Source organism: Trachemys scripta, chromosome 2, assembly GCF_013100865.1.
Source record: "Trachemys scripta elegans isolate TJP31775 chromosome 2, CAS_Tse_1.0, whole genome shotgun sequence".
Lineage (NCBI taxonomy): Eukaryota > Metazoa > Chordata > Testudines > Emydidae > Trachemys > Trachemys scripta.
In genome coordinates this window covers 86642871-86662068 of record NC_048299.1, presented here as the reverse complement: position 1 = coordinate 86662068, position 19198 = coordinate 86642871, and the positions used below count along the sequence as shown (strand labels likewise).

At 41.0% G+C, this 19198-nt stretch overlaps 1 protein-coding gene across 7 annotated transcripts in view; it reads left to right on the top strand.

Moving 5' to 3' along the window:
- The window catches only part of TBX20 (T-box transcription factor 20), a 49102-nt gene that overhangs the window by 27710 nt on the left and 2194 nt on the right, over window positions 1-19198 (top strand). For 3 of the 7 annotated variants that reach the window (XM_034761187.1, XM_034761186.1, XM_034761188.1), the window contains 2 exons: window positions 10492-10604; window positions 15460-18049. The exons of 1 other annotated variant lie outside the window; for it this stretch is intronic. In XM_034761187.1, coding sequence (XP_034617078.1) covers window positions 10492-10604; window positions 15460-15800 — 454 coding nt within the window. In that variant the 3' untranslated portion in view covers window positions 15801-18049. Of the gene's footprint in view, window positions 1-10491; window positions 10605-15459; window positions 18050-19198 lie in introns of those variants that run through there. 3 more of the 7 variants (XR_004644512.1, XM_034761189.1, XM_034761191.1) reach the window with 3 other exon arrangements.

Sequence of the window (19198 nt, the reverse complement as noted above, 5' to 3'; positions counted from 1 at the left end):
TTAAAAATTACACTGTTGCACAACACTTCAAGTAGCAAGGCAGTAAAAGTGTGACACACAAAAGTGTTGATAAGAGGCTGGTTGAGGATTTTTATGTATTCCCTATCCTTATTCTAATGGATCAGAACTGTAAAAGGTTTTTTCTGTTCATAGACATTAAAATACACAAGCATGTTAAAATAGGAAATGTAATGTCTATAAGTGTTACTTCTATAAGCTGCACATCTGCAATCATAGTATAGTATGTTTTTATAATAGCCAATGATAGCACCACCCAAGGCCTGGGTAGACTATTTTTTGTCAAGCTCCAACTTTCTTGGTCAAGGTATAGTCAATGTCCAGACTCCAGGGAAAATAATAAAAAAAATACTAAGTGAATAAAAAGATTTTGGGGTCTGTTCAAAAGTGCCTGGCGGTCCAGATTTGGCCTGCCTATTGTCTACCCCAGACCTAAGGTGACAGCTAAATAAGACAGACAAAGAAAAAGAAATAGGAAAAATAAGATCTAGTGATCTCATGCAATGGATAATAAGGCAGTATAAATTTTTTCATATTTGACACCCATTAAAAGTCATGCATTACAATATTTTAGGTAATAGATTGAATGATGCAATTTGAGTTTTGTCTGGCTATAATAATAAATAGCTTCAACACGACCACCACTTGAAATAAACAATATTGTTATTCTATATCTATGTCCTGGAGAAGAATATGCAAGGCAAATACACATTCACACATCTCTTTCTAGTTGAAAATTTGACTAGATGTTGCAAGTAGATTTTCTATTCAATGCATGGGCTTCCCAAAGCAGATGTGCATGCATGAATAATTTGAAATGTTGCACAGTTTGATCTTAATTATCTCCAATCTGTGAAGCATCCCATGATGTAAGGGCCAAGAGAGCACTCATTCATCATCAGTTGCAAGTTTTCAGGATGACCTAAGTAGTGTGAAAGTGGACAAAGCTTTGGATTTCATTTCCAGGTATTTAAGTCTGCTTTTTCCTAAACAGCCTGTGGGGAGGGAAACAAATCAGATCAATTGATCTTTAGAGACCTAAAGAAATTAAATTAGTCTGGAGTCAGTTACTGCACTAAACCATCTTGTAATTGGATTGCTCCTTGTTACTGATTGAAAACAGCCCCTATCTGTAACAATATAGAGGGCTTTTCTTTATAGTAGATCTGAGAGAAAAACACATCTTTTTATGACATGATGACAGAAATTGCACTTTTCTAACCTAATTGAATATGATTTTATAAATATGTGACTTTAACGATTTGAAGTTTCCTGTTCCAGATTTACGATCACTATGTAGGAAATCCAAACTGAAAATGCCTTTAGGATTGAATCTGTTTGCATTGTACATATTGAAGTTACAACAATATAAATAAGGACAATGGAGTGTGCAAAATGAAATAGACTTTGGGCACCTCTAACTATTGGAGTTAGTATACTTGCTCTCATTTCTATTCAAATACCTGAGCATAGTCTTCTTCTCCAGATAGCTTTCCATTCATAACTTTTATCTATTAAAAATGTTAGGTGGCTGGGGTATATTTCAAATTTACATTAGGATGTGAGATTCCTTTGTAATCATTAGAAGTGAAAAAAGAGACTCTATTCTCTTTCTACAAATTACTTTTTGTGGTAATCTATCTATGCTTACTCTGGGCAGAATTTATCCAGAGGCACTGTGTCTTAGAAAAGTCACTGACACACCCACTGATACTGGCCCTTTTTTATTTATTTGTCTTCTATACATTTGCTCTGTTGTAGGTTGATTCCTACAGCAGGTGCCTTTAAAAAGTTAAATTTAACAACAATTATCACACTGTGGCATATGACGTACTATGGTGTCACACATAATATATCAGACACTGTGGTGTGGTCACTGTTGCTGCATGCCAGGGGTGAAAGTAACTTAACGGACTTACCGGTACGCAGGGTGGCAAGGGTCCTGGGCAAGGTGTATGGGGGGAGGCTCTGGGTGCCCAGAAGGGGCAGGACCTCGGGGGGAAGAGGTGGGGCTGGGACCAGACTCCCCCAGACAGCCCTTCAGCACTGCCTAGCTCACAGTTTCTCAACCAGGGATCGCCGCTTGAGTAGGGAAAGCCCCTGGGGGGCCGGGCCAGTTTGTTTACCTGCCCCGTCTGCAGGTCCGGCCGATCGCTGCTCCCACTGGCCGTGGATTGTTGCTCCGGGCCAATGGGAGCTGCTGGAAGCGGCGCGGGCCGAGGGACTTACTGGCCGCCACTTCCAGCAGCTCCCATTAGCCCAGAGCAGCGATCCGCGGCCAGTGGGAGCCACGATCGGCCGGACCTGGTTGAGAAACCCTGGCCTAGCTCGTGCTGCCTGGGGCTCTGGAGGCAATTTAAAGGGCCCTGGGCTCTGTCCGCTGGCGCGGTAGCGGTAGCAGTGGCTGGGAGCCTCAGGCCCTTTAAATCACTGTCAGAGCCCCATGCCCTTTAAATCGCCACTGGAGCCCCAGGGTAGCAGTGGCAGCCAGGAGCCCTGGGGCTCTGGCGGTGATTTAAAGATCCCGGGGCTCTGGCCTCTGGTGCAGTAGTGGTAGTGGCGTCGGCGTGTGGGAGCCCTGGGGCTCTGGCGGTGATTTAAAGGGCCAGGGGCTTTGGCTGCTGCTGGGAGCTCCAGGCCCTTTTAAATCGCCGGGCCCTAGGGCATCTGCCCCTTTTGCTCCCCCCATCAGTGGCCCTCCTGGTACGGTTGGCTGTGTACTGGCTTTCTTACTGGTATGCCGGACCGGACCAGCTTACTTTCACCTCTGGTGAATGCTGATTTTTTTTTTTTTAAATAACTATTGTTAAGGAGGCTATAAATAATAAGCAAACATCACTGGCAACATGTATGAAGTGAACCTCTTTATACTTCTGCTGAACAAGAGCCCAAAGTCTATAAGAACTGTCAAATCGCAAGGTCAGTAGGTTCACTTTTTGCTAGGTGTCTGAAGGCTTCCTTTGGGCTTGTGGTGAAGAATTAGCCTTGGGAATAATATCATGTACACCAGCCAGCAAGAAATTCAATCAGTTTAAAGTATGGGAGTCAACAGAACCACTGAACCATAAACTAATGTTCAGAGTGCGATCGATGGATCATACTCTTATTCTGAACATTTTTTTGTTTTAGTGCATGTGAGGAAAGCTCAGGAATGGACTGTTGACTGTATTAAAGATAATTGAGGGGGTGTCCTCACTTGCATACCTCCAATAAACACTCTTAATGCAGAAGTGTGGCCTGAACATCAAAAGAATACTTAGCATCAGAGAGAGAGAGAGAGAGAGAGTGAGAGAGAGAGGAAAGTAGATGTGTGGGGAAGCCCCAACTCAGAATTTCATATTGGGTTTCTTGGTAATCAGGGTCAACATTTTCCTACATCAGGCGGTTCATGCCTAAAATACAGAAATATATTGTATAAAGGCATAAACCGAATGTGAAATGTGCTTGAACACTCAAATATGGGCATAGCCCCATCTACATTGCAGTCAAACCTTGTGCTTAGTTAGGTGATATCAGTGGTAAACTTGACTGGGGTCGGGACCTCTCTTGCTCTTCAACCCAATGCAGGACCCCTTCCTCTTACCTAACATCCTAGCATGTTAGTTTTGATTTTCAGTGCCTAATTTTGGCTCCCTGGCACACCTGGGGCCAGATTCTATTTTCACTTTAACCCATTCAACACCGTTTAATTTGATGGACCAAAACCTCAGCTGGTGTCGACTGGCCTAGCTCTGCCGAACTATGTCAATTTACACCAGATGAGGATTTGGCTTCATGGGTGTAACTAAGAGCTGGATTATGTTCATAAAGCCAGCATGCAATATCAGGATATCAGCGTAATTTGTTTGAAGTGCTATATATGTTGTTGGTCCTGTGTTGTGTGTATACAGTAAGTATCATGGCTGGACGATTCCTGAACAAGGTTTCAGATAGGTAATTGTTATTCACTTCACTCTGTTCCCCCTTCAGTAAAAGGGTACTTGTTCCTGCCCCCCCCCCACACTTCTTTTTTTAAAGGGCTCCTTTTCACCACTTGAGTCTTGGACAAATTAGTCATCTTTTCCTTTAAAAAAAAAAAAAAGTTCTACTACAGTGAGACTTCCAGCAAGTTTATTTTTTTTGCCTTCTGAGCTCATTTATTCTGTCTGTCTTCACATCACCTCACTTCTGATGTCTTCTGTTATCTGGGCTCTCTTCCAAATGTACTAACCGGCAGCTACAAAAAAGGGAAACCTTTGAAATCCAGAGCTAAAGAAGTTATTCAAGCTGTAAACTGATAATTCATACACTCTGTATCCTGTTCGGTATTTTTCTTTGTGTTGCACCAAATGGCCAAGCAAAACACAGTTGTCAGCTTTATTATTTTCCTCCTATTAATCTATTGTACATTGTATTTTCTTAAAAAAGGAAAGCATCAAAAGACAGTGGGGCATGGGGAGTGGATTGGGATGGGATCTTTATTGTTTTGCTTATCACCCAGATTGACAGTGAGGGAGCGCCTGTAAAATGGAGAAAACATGGACAGGTTGGTCAGCGTGTCTCATAATGTCTATAGCTATTTTAGGTATTCCTGACTGACAACATCTCCTCAAGGAACTATAGGGGCAGAGGGCTCTTCTCTGCCACCACCTGAAGCAAAAGGTGGTGACATAGTGGAATTTCTCTTTGCACTTTGACTTCGATAGACATTGGACCAGGCCCATAGTGGAATGGCTGGATGAGCAGTATGTAGGAATCCCTGATTTTTGTATGTGTCTAAGGGTACGTCTATACTTACCTCCAGGTTCAGAGGTAAGCAATCAATCTTCTGGGATTGATTTATCGCATCTTGTCTAGACGCGATAAATCGATCCCGGAAGTGCTCGCCGTCGACGCCAGTACTCCTGCTCTGCGAGAGGAGTACGCGCAGTCAACGGGGGAGCCTGCCTGCCGTGTGTGGACCCGCGGTAAGTACCTTGTATTTCTAACTAAGGTACTTTGACTTCAGCTACGTTATTCACGTAGCTGAAGTTACGTATCTTAGTTCGAACTGGGGGGTTAGTGTGGACCAGCCCCAAGATGGGTGTTTAACCTGCATCTAGCACTGCCAGGGTGGTCCAGTAATATATTAGCTTTGTCTGTTGCCTTGGGCTAAGACAAAAAATGTTGTCTAAAGCCTGCTCCATCCAAAGGGAGAAGGTAAAAATCTTGTCCCCATCCCATGTACACTCGCTCTCTAGCACTGATACCAACTGCAGAAAAAGACACAACTTCAAGTATATGCAAGAATAGGGTGGACTTAATGTCCATGGTCCTGATCATATACTGTATTGTGCACAGATAGGCCCCATTGATTTGATGGTGACTCCATGGGAATGGGATGTGCCCATGCATAATGCATTGCAGCATCAAAGTCCAGGTGATCAGAACACACTATACTGTAAGCTGTAGTGAGAGCACCACAAATAGCAAATGAGAGATTTGATGAAAAGTCATCAAAGGAATGCCTTCTTTTGCCTACAAGGAAGCATAGCCCCTTTCATCTTGATTGAGGATCTGGCCATAGTGATCCTTGCCTTTATCATCTCCAGAGTGAATTTCTATAATTCACTTGGGTTTGATGATGGAAGGAAACAGATGTTCCAGCTTATGCAAGATATTGCCCCGCTCCTCAGTTGCAAAGAACACTTAAGAGTGCTTTATATTTTTTACTGGCTCCCAGGTCACTGGCAGTGGCAATTTAAGGCTTTGGTCTGAATCTGCTAGTGGATCAGGTCCCAGCTACATCAGAGACTATCTGTCAATTTATGGTCCTGTGAGACAGCTCTGCTGTTCCAGGACAGTGCCGCTAACAATGCCTAAGATTGTGCTTGTGAAAACTGGAGGTAAAGCATTGTCAGTCAAGAGACCTCAGCTTTGGAATGAGTTACCATAGGAGGTAAGACTGAGCCATCCAACCCACAGGTTAATACAACACAAGAATTGGTGGCTTAATGTTGCAACCAAGGTGTGGAAGCTCTGATGATCCTCTGAGAGAAAAAATATTCTCCATGAGCCATAGTGTTACTATCCTTGATATGCAGCATGCAATGGGTGCTGCAGTCACCCATGCAACATTGAAATGCTACGAACTGTCCACATTATTGGATTCACGGTTCAAAACCACTACTGCTTCTTTCTGACGTGGAGAAGAGAGGGACTTTATTCAATATAAATGAAGATTGATTGACCAGTCTTGTCTCCCCACGTGCTTCTGTCACTCTACAGTTGTTTGAGATCCTCGTAATTTCCTTCTCACATTACCATTTATCCTGTTCATCCTGCCTCCTCCACAACTGTCATCAGCATGTCCTCCTGTTCCATGCTGGCCAGCAGCAACTCAGTTTCCTTCTTGCCATCAGTTTCCTTCTGCTACACAGTTACTCCCCTGTTCAGACAGCTTCAGCTCCTATCTTCTATGACCTCTTCCTAGTCTCCAACCCATTCCATACTATTATTGTACGGTTGTATACTTAGCACAATTTGATCATAATATTTTATAGTACTAATGTGTGTACTTCATTCATATTTACAATAGAACTAAGTTTAAAAGGGGAGCTTGAAGGGTGAAAAAATGTTGGGAGAGCATGCAAAAAAAAATTGGCAGTAAGATAGCATCTTCACCTCCACTTCTCTTACAGCTCTAAATCCCCCAATATTCAGTTGCCTAAATTTACTGGTAAATAGAAGGCGTTGTAGAAATCTAAGTAATTGCATAAAGTAAAAATCAGTTGAGTTCAGCATTAGGCAATAACTGTCTGCAAACTGAAGACCAAAAGCTTTTCTTGGATTAAACTGAAATTACTTCATTTTTCACAAGATGGTCACCTGATTATAGATCAACTCTGAACATTTTCAAGGAATGCATCTAAAAACACCAACAATCTGATTTTCAGTCTACAGTTTTCATTTATTAAGTATTTTTATTGAACAGAATCACAATATGGCAAATATTGATTTCTCTTTCAGTGATTTATAAAATTATCTGCATATATCTTTTGAGCAATGTTGTGACATGATCATCCTAGTTATTAATCCCTTTCATTTGCTTAAACCTTTTGCACACATAAATATAAAACTATATGCATTTTAAATAAATGAGTATTGTTCCCATTAAGTTCATTTCTATGTTTGGGGTGGTTGTTTTTTTGAGTATTTCTCTCCCCCACCCCCAATCTCCATATACAGATTGTCATGCTATAGGTATCCTAGATAGTGCACTTTTGTCTAATCCAAAATTCCAGGTAATCTGTGTAGGGGGTTCTTGGTTGGAGGGCTTACTCTTTTACTCCCCCACACAGACACGTTGTGTGACTCAAAATCTAGACCTTTAAAATTAAAAATCATTAGTTGTTTTGTAATGAAACCATAAACCAGCAATGCAGTCAGACTAGATTAGCTTATGTAAAATTTTGAATGTTAAACCTCAGCTGCAGAGAACAGGGCCTTGTCTGCACTAGAAAGGGTTTGCCGTTCAAACTCTAACCCAAATCGTCCTAGAGCCGATGCAGCTTACACCAGCAAAAGAGTTCTTTTGTTCGTACAACTCATTCCATTTCCCCAATGAAATAAACAATACCAGCAAAAGAACTTTTTTGCTAGTATAACAGTATCTACATTAGGGTTTTTGCTGGTATAAAAAGTCATTTAAAAAAAAAAATCACAGCCCTAAGCGACATTACAGTACAGGCAAAAAAATTTGTGTAGACCTGGCCCAAGGTTGTCGCTCAGAACTAACACTTTTGTGTCATGAGCTGTTTTTTCTAATCTCAGTTTCCTCATTCTGAATTTTTTCCTGTTTTTAAAATACTTTTCTTTTCACAATGAATCTGATGATTTGTGGCACAATATCTGCGAAATAATAGTAATAATAATTAAAAAAAAATCCTAACATACTGTGCCCCACTTTCAGACTTTTCACATTCAGGGTTCACTTAAAAGTCAGACCTCTTTTCCCTTTGAAAAAAGACAACCACATAAGATAATACAGTTCTCTGTCTAGCAAAGTGACCCATCTGGAAAGAATTTAGTCTGCAATAATTGTGGGTATTTGATTTAGTTTTAAATTCCCATAGGGAAATTCAAAGGTAAATTTATTGGGCCAAATTCATCTGTAATGTACCCCCATTGAACCTCATAAGGTTACAGATGAATTTGGCCCATTGAACTAGAACTGGAGCCTGCATTGTTTCTGTCGTTTCACAACATTATTACATACCGTACATCAGAGTATATCATTACAAGCAGACATTTACTACTAATAAAGTCAATACAGACATATCACCTGAAAGTGATTTATTTTTTTCAGAGCTTTTAAGGTTAGTTGCTGTATATCTGGCCTTCAAATGTGAAAGTGCTTACCGCCTGGCATCTACCCCACTTTGCCAAGGCAATCCCAATTCATTATTCTATGCTGGTCTCCTATTCTCCATGTTTGTTTATTTATTTCTTGGTAAGTAACATTTCCCAGTCTGTTTGAAAAAGAAAAGACTAAGAGGCATTAAATACATAACATAAACAATGCCGTCTGTCTTTTTCTTTGTAAAATCTTCTTGGAGATAGGCCTGATATGCCCACTGTTTTCAATCACTTAAAAGGCAATAATTCAATTATATCCTCCTCTATGTAGGAACTGCCATTGCTTTCAGTCCACTTCCAATCCTGACACAAGTAAATCACTTAGATAAGATCCCCTTTTTATTTTTTTCCAGGGGACTAGCATAAGTAATGATACCAGCGATAGACCAAGGACAAAATGACTATAATAGCCTTTTTGTAGGAAAGGAAAACATGTGGCACGGTGATTTATTGTGCTATTTGGAAAATGTTTTTCCTTGGAATTTTTGCAACAGCTAAATTGCCATAATAAAATACATGTAGCAAAATTATCAAATGGTAAGGCTGAAAGAAACCTGCGCCAAACAGATGTCTTACCTTTGTGAGGCTGGGATACCATGCCTCTGGGGTCAGGCTAGCTAATTAGCCCTGCCCTCTGCACCTGAGAAAAGAGCTGGACCTTAATGGTTGATCCGTATAAAAGAGGGCAACAGGAAATGGAGAGGGGAGACTGCAACACCCATCAGAAAGTTGAAGGGGGGGGGCGCAGTCAGGGGCTGTGCTCCCAATGAACTACTACTGGAGCTATTGCAGAGAGGAATTGCCCCAGAAATCAAAATGGACAGAAAGGAGATTGTGTGAAGTCCTTTATTTCTGAGGTAAGAGCCAGGAAATTTTGCATTGCTGGTGTGAGGGGCCGAATTGGGGAAGGGACTACTTGGCCTGCACAGGCTTTGAGGGAGGAGTCTGTAAAGTTTGGATTTGTTTTTGGTAAGAAGCCTTAAACTAAAAACATCTACCTCAGCTGGAAAGTGCTTGCCTGGAGTCTGTAAGAGAGCTCAGCCAGAATTACCCCAGGGAGTGAGCTGGCTCAGCAAGAGCAAAACCTGGTTTGGTAGGAGGAAAGTGCTGTAAGATAGGCCCCAATCCTTTATAGACTGGATTTCCTGGATGAGAACAGGAATGTAATGTCACACTGGAAATGTATTTGATTCATTCTTGGTGTAATGTCACTGATTTAAATGGAAATATACCAGGGATTAATTTGGTCCTCTCCATAAATTGGCTTACTCATCATGTAGCTATGACTTTCTTCTATTTGTATGAATTCAGTGCTTGTTCAAGGTGTCAGGCTGAGAGGTCTAGGCCTACCAGACCTCTGCTAGTCCACAGAATATATACCACATGAGAAGGAGCACAGCCGATTTCCCGTACTGTATTGTAAAATGCCTACACCCTGACTATGAGGACTGTCCTTGTGGGTGAGCTGTGTCCATGCCTATGCCTTGATCTTGCTAATGATAATCTGTGCAAGAATGGGGGAGTGCCAGCTGTGATGGTAGTATTTGTGAAGTGGACACTTGTTCATTGTGAATTGGATTGTGACCATCACTTCTGACCCAGACCTAGTTTTACTAGCACAAATGTTCACAGAATGTGAATTTTAAGCTTGCATCTTCAAATACTTGCTGAGGCTGGTTTTATATTGACTGTGAAAACATACACGAGAAACTTGGTGGTAAATTTGCTCTCATTCATTCCAGGACCAGACACAATACAATGTAAGATGTGGCCAACAATGAGTAAACAATATTGATTGCATTTGGGATTTTTAACACAAGCCACAGAGTAACTGAAATGCATGAAACATCTTGTTTTAATGATTTTGAGAAAAATATGATCTGATGGTGTGCACTTCATGAGCACAGACAATCTGTTCATCATTTTCCCCCCTAATTTAATTATTCATTCAGCTATAGTGTCTGAACTGATGTCATCCATACGCGTCAGACACATCTGGCTTAGTTACAACATAGAATGGGTTACGGGGTTTATACACTAAACAGAGGAGGTAATGCTTAAGATGCTACTGATGTACAATATTGCTTTCTTCTATAGAGAGAGTGTGGAGAGCCTTATTCAAAAGCATTCCTATGCACGTTCCCCCATCAGAACCTATGGAGGAGAAGATGATGTTCTGGGAGATGAGAGCCAGGCAACACAAAGCAGAGGTAGGAAAATACATTGAAGAGAACACACTAAGGGCTAAATTCTCCACTGCATCTCAACTCTTCGCAGTGCCGGAGAGAAGGGGGCCACAACCAGTGCTGCCCAGCTCTGCAGTGTTGCTTTAACTTATGCCACTGAGATAAGGCCCCAAACTGATCCTACACCAGTGGAGTTTAGCCCCCAGCCCATCTTTGGCATGCTTTGTACACTGGTGGTGAGTTAAGAGGTGGTTGGTGCAGGAGAGAGCTATGCTGCTTTCACCAGCTTGATGCCAGGGAACGTTCCTTTACCCAAGAACAACCCTCTGCTGGCCATCTCCAGCCAGAATATGTCTATGCTGCATTGCCTGAGCAGTGCCAAGGAACATGCAGGCTTGAACTTGTAATAACCTGGCTGACTAAAGCCCCAGTCCTTCTTGTCATTTCACTCCCAAATGACTTAGTTTTGCTTGTTTTACCAATTGCAAAACCAATTGCTACCCCAAGTTGCCTTCCAAATGGATGCTTGCTGGACAAGTTACATCTGCAGTCATTATGCTAGTTAAAATAGACCTGTAGTGCTACGGGTATCCCTTACTGTCCTTCATGTGTTATTCCCTGCCTGGTGACTTCATGTCCTGCTTCATCTGCAAACTATTTCAGGATCTCCTAAAGTTTATTTTGGGTTTAATTCTTGCAACAGGCAATGGTTTGCAGGGGTCCTCTCCTCACCCCAAATTGGTTTGATCATTTTGTTTAGGCAGTCTTGGGGGAGGAATAGCTCAGTGGTTTGAGCATTGGCTTGCTAAACCCAGGGTTGTGAGTTCAATCCTTGAGGGGGCCATTTGGGGATCTGGGGCAAAAATAAATCTGTCTGGGACAGTACTTGGTCCTGCTGCAAAGGCAGGGGACCTGACTGGACTCAATGACCTTTCAAGGTCCCTTCCAGTTCTATGAGATAGGTATATCCCATATAATACAATAATCAAATCTGAAAATGTGATCACAAAGGCCAATAGTTTCTGAGAATCCCAGAGAAGCTGTCACTGTTTCCAGAACACAAAATGTCAAGTTCGTGGTAACATGAAGTCTGGTTACTAAAGCTATTAACAAATAGGAGGTATACATATTGGTACACAAAACATAACCCTCTACAGTTAAAAATATACTGTATGTGTACCTATGTGTGCACATACACATATATGCACGTGTACACAAACTCATACATGACACAGCTCAGGGTTACTAGTAGAGATAGGGCCAAGTGTAAAATTCAGATACTAATCCAGATTTGGATACAAACTTCCACGCAACTCAGAGATATTCAGATTCAGGGTTTATACAAGATTTTGTTTTGGTCTATTGTAGAGAGAAGCTATCTTTGCAGTTTGGGTCTAGATCCAAACTTCCCCCATGTTCAGGGATGTTCGGATTTGGTTCGGAATTTGGTTCAAGTCCACCTCTGTTATGGATTTGACATATCTTTCATTCTAGAGCAATTCACTTTTACTGGACTGCTTTTCCTGTCTAGTTATGCAGGGGAAGCATTTATCATGAATAATTTATCCAGTGAATTTTGCTTTTTTTCTGCTTTTGAGGATTTGTCCGTGATCAGACTGATTTTATTTTATTTTATTTTTTCAAATGTGTGAGCGGTTGTGACCCCCAGGGTGCAGTCTGGGAGCTGTTGGAACTGCTGTGCCCCCTAACAATTCAGCTGGGCTGGCCTCTCTCACACTGCTTTGCTGGTGACTCAGCCACTCTCTCCAGGCCCTGTTATCACCCAACATGACAGCAAGTGGCGCCACACCCAGTTGAGTTACCTGAATGCTTTACCTAAGCCACTCATGGACAAACAGGAGGCTCCCAGCTCCCCAGCCTTGCATCCCTACTGGAGTATAAACCCAGAATTATACCATCTTGCACTGCACAGGGATCTGTATGATGCAAGTTCATTAATTAATTCGCTCCCCCTCCTCGATGTGGGGAAGATATGCAACAGCCTTTGTTTACAGAGCTAGGATTCCCAAACACTTCACTCAAAAATTCACTGGTTAAGATAAAACATAAAACAAGTATATTAACTACAGAAAGATAGATTAAGTGATTAGAAGTAATAGTAAACAGATCAAAGCAGATTACCTAGCAAATAAACAAAAACACAAACTGAGCCTAATATACTAGATAGATCGGATTTGAATTAGCAATATCTCACCCTGACTGATGATACAAGCAGTCCACCAAGTTTCCATACAGGCTAGAAATCTCTTTAGCCTGGGACCAGCACTTCTCCCCATTCAGTCTTTTTTCCTCAGGTGTTTCCAGGTATTCTTTTATGTGTGGAGTGAGGTCATGTCACTCCCCCTTATATCTTCTTCCAACTTGCTGGGAAGCTCTTTTACTGTTACCTGGGTCAAACTTCCCATTGTGTAGTGCTGTCTCGGAGAGGTTTCGGTTGTACATAGTTCCTGGGGTAAACCTTGTGTTTGTGTGTATTTCCTCAATAAGCCATTAATATTGTTTGGCCTTTTTACTGTTGTACCTGAAAGGCTGCTTGTGGGCATTCTCAACCTCACAACATGTTTCTGTAGCATATACATAGCCAAACTTCATAACTCCACATACAATGATAGCACTTACCATCCAACAGGGTATTAAATCTTTAACAGAACAAGACTTTTAGAATGATACCTCAAAAGGCATACTTTGTACAAAACGTATCATAATTATATGACAGTGGTGAGTATGGGGTGCAGAGTGTCACGAAATGTACTTGTTGTTTGAAATTCTTCTGCAAAAAATTGTTTGCCTACATGTTGCTCGTGAGCAGTTTGTTCTGAATAGCCAGTATATCATTCAAACTGTTTTTCTTTGTCATATATATGTTTTCATATTATTTCTCTTTCATGACTGGCTAAGCATATCTCTTCCAGTCAGATTTCTGAAGCAAATGCCACTTATTGCAAACTTAAAATTCTTTCCCCATGAATATTCTGCAATATTGGCTTAAGATTGTGCATTGCCAAACATTTTTGTCAGTGAACTTATTTCCCAGAATGCTGAGTTAGGGTGAAATTCTGGCCTCATTAAAGCCAATGTGAGTCTCACCATTGATTTAAAAAGGACAGGATTTAGACAGAAAAGCAAACACAAAAAGGACATGAACAAAGAAATGACAAAAATATTATTTATTATTATTATTATCTCTCTGGGTTTTAGAGCTGCCTAATCAGATGTGTATGAATAACCGTGACCGAGTGCACAGTTTGCATCAGACTTTGAGAGTGATTGGCTTTCAAAAGTGAAAAACCTCTTCTATAGTTGTAGTCCTCGTCTACATGACATTGTTATAGAGGCATATCTATGGCTTTGTAGCTATGCTGCTATAGTGTCTGTAGTGTAGACATGGCCTTAGTGTAGTTATCAAAGCAAATTATCCACAGGCATGCCAAAAAGATTGCTGTCAAGTGGGCTAATTAAAACATGGTTTTTTCATATGTAATTTAACCGCCTTACTTTTTTCTAATTCTGAAATCCTCAAAGGAGAGGAATAGCAAAGAAATGCTATAGGGTGTGAGGTTTCAGAAAACAGCAATTTTTGGAAGTTAACAAATAATAAACCCTTATTAGGTTAGAAAATTCTTCCTTAGAGCACATGTTTAATAGAACTGCATCCAATATTCCAATATATTTTGAGAGATTTCAGTAGCCAGGCAAGTCTGTCGATCCTACCACTTATGGTTACTATCTGACCACTAGAGCTTGCTGAAAAGCGATTAAAAAAATAGGATCTTTTTGCAAATGTTTTATTTTCTTCCCTGACCCCAACCTCCCCCCCCGCCCCCCAAATTTTGACAAAATTTCACTGGGAAAAATCCTTTTTAAAATCAATTTTTGATGAAATTTTTATCAAACTCAAATTTTGGAAAATTTTAACCAGCCCTGGTGACCAGCTGATATAAAATGTTAGGAGCATGTTTCTTAATACAGTGCTGCACTGAAATGAGACCTCTGCTAGCCAGATGTTTCAGTTTTTGGCACCAGTATTAACAGTGGATGGCATTTTTATATCCATCTACAGACTGACAAACTGCAGAATAAAATTCTATTTTAAAGTGGTGTATTCCTTGAGGTGCTATGTAAAATAAATGAGCAATGCTGATTTTGCTCTCCAAACAACTTCAACCAGTTTCTTAAAATGAAACTTCATCTAAGGTGTAGATATGAAAGGGAGCAATCCTGGAATAATAACCTAAAAAGTTAGGGAATTCTTTTAGAGTATTTAATTTCCAATGGCATCCCCTCTTAACATAAGAATGGCCATACTGAGTCAGATCAGTGGTCCCTCCAGTCTAATATCTTGTCTTCGGACAGCAGGCAATTCCAGGTGCTTCAGAGTGAATGAACAGAACAGGGCAATTATCAAGTGATCCATCCTCTGTTGTCCAGTCTTAACATCTGGCAGTCAGAGCCTGAGGGACACCCAGAGCATTGGGCTGCATCCCTGACCATTTTGGCTTATAGCCATTGATGGACCTATCCTCCTTAAATGCTGGAACTAGAGATGCTGGGGGTGCTACCGCACCCTCTGGCTTGAAGTGGTTTCCATCATATTCAGGTTTTACAGTTTGGTTCAATGGCTCTCAGCACCCCCACTATAAAAATTGTTCCAGCACTCCTGCTATCCTCCATGAACTTATCTAATTCTTTTGTTAGCCCAATTATAGTTTTGGCCTTCACAACATCCCCTGGTAATGAAGTGCACAGTCAATCTGTGGAATGTCTTCCATATCAACTTTGCTGTGAAAGATTCCCTTTCCTTTTTATATCTTTTTGCTATTTTAGCTACCTTAGGCTTCAGCCTTTTATTTTCTTTCAGGATCAGCTTTTACAACATCCGATAACTTATCCCTCAGCTCCTGGGTATCCTCTTCAACCAGTTTTCCTGGATTTCAGCACCCACAGTCCTTGACTGCCCTTGGTACCAGCACTGCATCCATAGCTACACCCATCCCTCATCCAATCCAAGGATCTCTGCCTCCATACAGCCGCCTGGGAATGCCTCTTACACCTTCTGCCATAGCCAGCTCAATGCAAGGTAGTGGCCCAACATTCCCATCATTCCACATGCCCAGATACCACCATTACTTTCAGCAGGGGCCTTATGCAGCTATTCAAGGACTGCGTCATTCCTCTGCAGTGATGACACCATTTGTATGACTGACATAAGACAAGGGAAATCAAGATTTTTAAATGTGCAAATTTGGTATGAAAATACAGGGGACCTTCCCAAAAGACCTATGGAGAAAGAGCTGAACTCATAACAGACCAGCTAACATAATGCATTGTGGATACAGATTCCTCCATCAAGGGGTCACAGCAAGAGAATGAAGCTTGGAGTTGCAAAAGGATCTGTGTGCTACAGCCAAAAGTTCACAGGACTTTTAGCCAAGTGCAGGTTGATCCGAAGGTGCATTATGCCTAGCGGAGTAAGAAGGTGCGTTTACGCAGCAATGTACAAATTAATTGTGTATAGTTTTTTCCACATGCTAAAAGAATCCTGAAAGAGGCAATACTCTTACTTGACTCCATCCTTCCTTCTGAGAGCCAATATGGGAAGATTTATTGCTATAGCTTTGAGCATGTTTAGGCTATCTCAGCATTAGTTTGCTGGGAGAAAAGGAGGGGGAAAGATTGTCCTTCTGGCTTATCTTCAATAAGAACCGTTTCTTAGTTCTAAAGGGGAAATACCAAGAAAATATGATCACAAAACAAGTCTTGAATTCTTTATTTTCTTTGAGTTCACGAAGTTATCAGTTCAGAAAAAAAGACTGTTTGAGAACTATATAAAATGTTATATTCTGTACTTTGTCTAAAAATAAGCTCCTCACATATCCCAGAAGGGCGCAATTTAAGCATCTGTCAGGAGTGATGGAAGGAAAAATTTATTCTGAAGGATCTGTTACTTTTAATCTGAAAATGAAAGATCTCAAATCTTCACCCTGAATCATTTATCTGCCACTGATACTAAAGGACCCCTCTCTCCAGATGTGCACTTGTATGAGATAAAGAAACAGAGCCAAATTCTTTTACTATAAAGGTCTGCCCATCCAACTTGCAAATGTCAGTGGATCCTGGTGCATGACCAGCACATAAGAATTTACTAGCTTCTCCTCTGATTTTCATGGTGATGAGTAATATTGCCAGCTATGCTGTCCTGCCAGGCAGACCAGAGCCAAATTCTGTGTTTATATATGTCACAGTTTGATCAGTGGAATGGCCTGGGGGTATAAATCAGCATGTAATTTGGCCCACAATATTTTACTCATATCTATCTTTTAATAGGTTTCTAATTAAACATGGTTGTGTAAACAATAGGTCTGATTCTGGCTGCAATCCAGACTTTCTAGTTATTTTTTTGTCTGTAATATAATAATGTAATTAAAATAATGGGTCAGATTTGCTTCTGTGCAGAGATCCAACTTGAGGCCTGTGCACCACTGAAGTCTTAAGAGGTGTTGATGTCTTGTGCTGGCTCTCTGTACAGGGTGAATTTCAACATCTGTGAAGAATAAACAACATTCAGATGAAAGAGCAGGGTCCAATCAGCTCAGCCAATGTATAGTTTCTGTATATAGGTAAGAAATACCATATGCTTATTGACCCCAGTTCTTACACCCTAGTCACGAGTTCTATAAGGAGAACTTACAAGGGGCTGTAGGGGCTGATCAGAAGTAAGGGTTAGAGTGGAAGGCCAATCTTCGTCGCATTATTCTGTTTTATACCTGACCAATGTGTGTTACAACACTATATGCAATAGAGATTGCAGCATTTTATGCTATATGCCATACATCTGGGTGAATGGAAAGGCATGTCACATGACAGTCTCTTGGCTGTCGCCCACTGACTTGCCTCTTGCTGTCCTGCCACAAAATGCTGTAACAGCATCTCACACTTTGCCTAATTCTTACGCTATGTTCCATTGCAGCTGAGTAAAACAAAGGATGATATTTGTCTGACAGATGAGACCTGTACTGATAAATCAAGAACAGCTGGTTGCCTTTAAAATCTTGCCAATTTTTCCCTTGAACAAATAGGTACCATTACCTCAGTAATTGAAGTTTTATTTTGCCTTCACCCAACTTTGCATAGGGAATGCTGCAAAGACTGGTGTAAAATTATCTGAGGCAAATGAGTTTGTTTTGTGTTTTTTTGTTTGTTTGTTTGTTTTTTGTTTGAATGGGTGAACATGATAATCCATTCATGATTTCTGGACTCAGAGGCCCTCTGGGAAATGTCACAAATCAATATATTGGGCCAAGCCTTCGGTCTGCTTGCATGGGCAGTAAATAGATGTTGAATTTGGCCAGCTGTACCTACATACTGGAGTTTGCTCTCGGCTGTCAGACTTAGCTGCAAGTTATTTGTACTGAAGACCCACTTTTGGCTAATCATGCCCTGTTTTGATATGACAGTGGTGAGTATGGGGTGCAGAGTGTCACGAAATGTACTTGAATAGAATATTGGTGGAACAGATACATATGCTGCAAAAGTTAGTTAACTCCTCAAATATATAGATAATACCACATTTTAAAAATTTTCAGTGCAGATTTGGTGGGACAATTGACAGTTTTCCCTCCCCTTTCAATTGTTTGGCTTACGTAACATAAATGTGTCATTCCTTTTTAACTAGGTGCTAATCCTATGCTAGCTAATGGCAAAATCTGAGGAAAATTGTGACCTCATATAGATCCGTGGCAACTTCAGTAACTTATCTGGTGTTGCATGCAGTGTTACTGTGTGAAGAATTCAGCCCAGTTACTTTAAAACTCTTTTGTGTGTGCACGTACCAGAAAATGCTCAAGCAAGTACAGTGGCTCTGTTTCAGTTGACTCAAGAAGTAAATTTGAAACAGGTAGGCTGATGGAGCCTTTATAATTTGAGACCAATCTTCTCACGTTGATCTGCTGTTCCTCTATAAAGCGAAGTCTAAGCAATAAATTCTTTGACCTCTTTAGCCATTTTTATGAGTCCGTCCTAATAGCACCAATATTCTCCATGTGAAATTTCTGCTATGATGCTAATGGAGTATGAAAAAGTTTCAAAGAAAGTTCTATTTCTTCCTAGGGTACAAGTATAGTAACAGACAAATGCTAAAATATCCAATGAAAGGCAAATGCTTCTTCACTAGGAATAAAATGTGAAAGGTCTATGGAAAAATATGGCACTAGCCCTCTCCTCACGTAGAGAACATGCATGGGAGTGGGACGTTCTCTCCAAAACTCATGGACTATTCCCCATGGCAGGGAGTGGTTTGCCATCCTATCAGTCAGGAAGGGGATAAGGCTTTTGAACCTCAGTGACTGGAGGCTGATTCCAAAGCCATTAGGGTCTCTGAGTAGTCAACCCCTCTTTTGTGCTGTCTGACTAGTTCCTCCCCACAGCAACATAATCCCTTTTAAACCACTGCACCCATTGGATTCCCCATCAATGCAGGCAAAGAAAACACATGATTCAAATGCAGTGTGGCCATGGAGCTCCCAGCAGCATTAATCCAGGGGTCTCCAGTCTCCTGGATCTTGTAGAAGGGTTTCAGTTGGTGGTAGAGGAGAGCAATG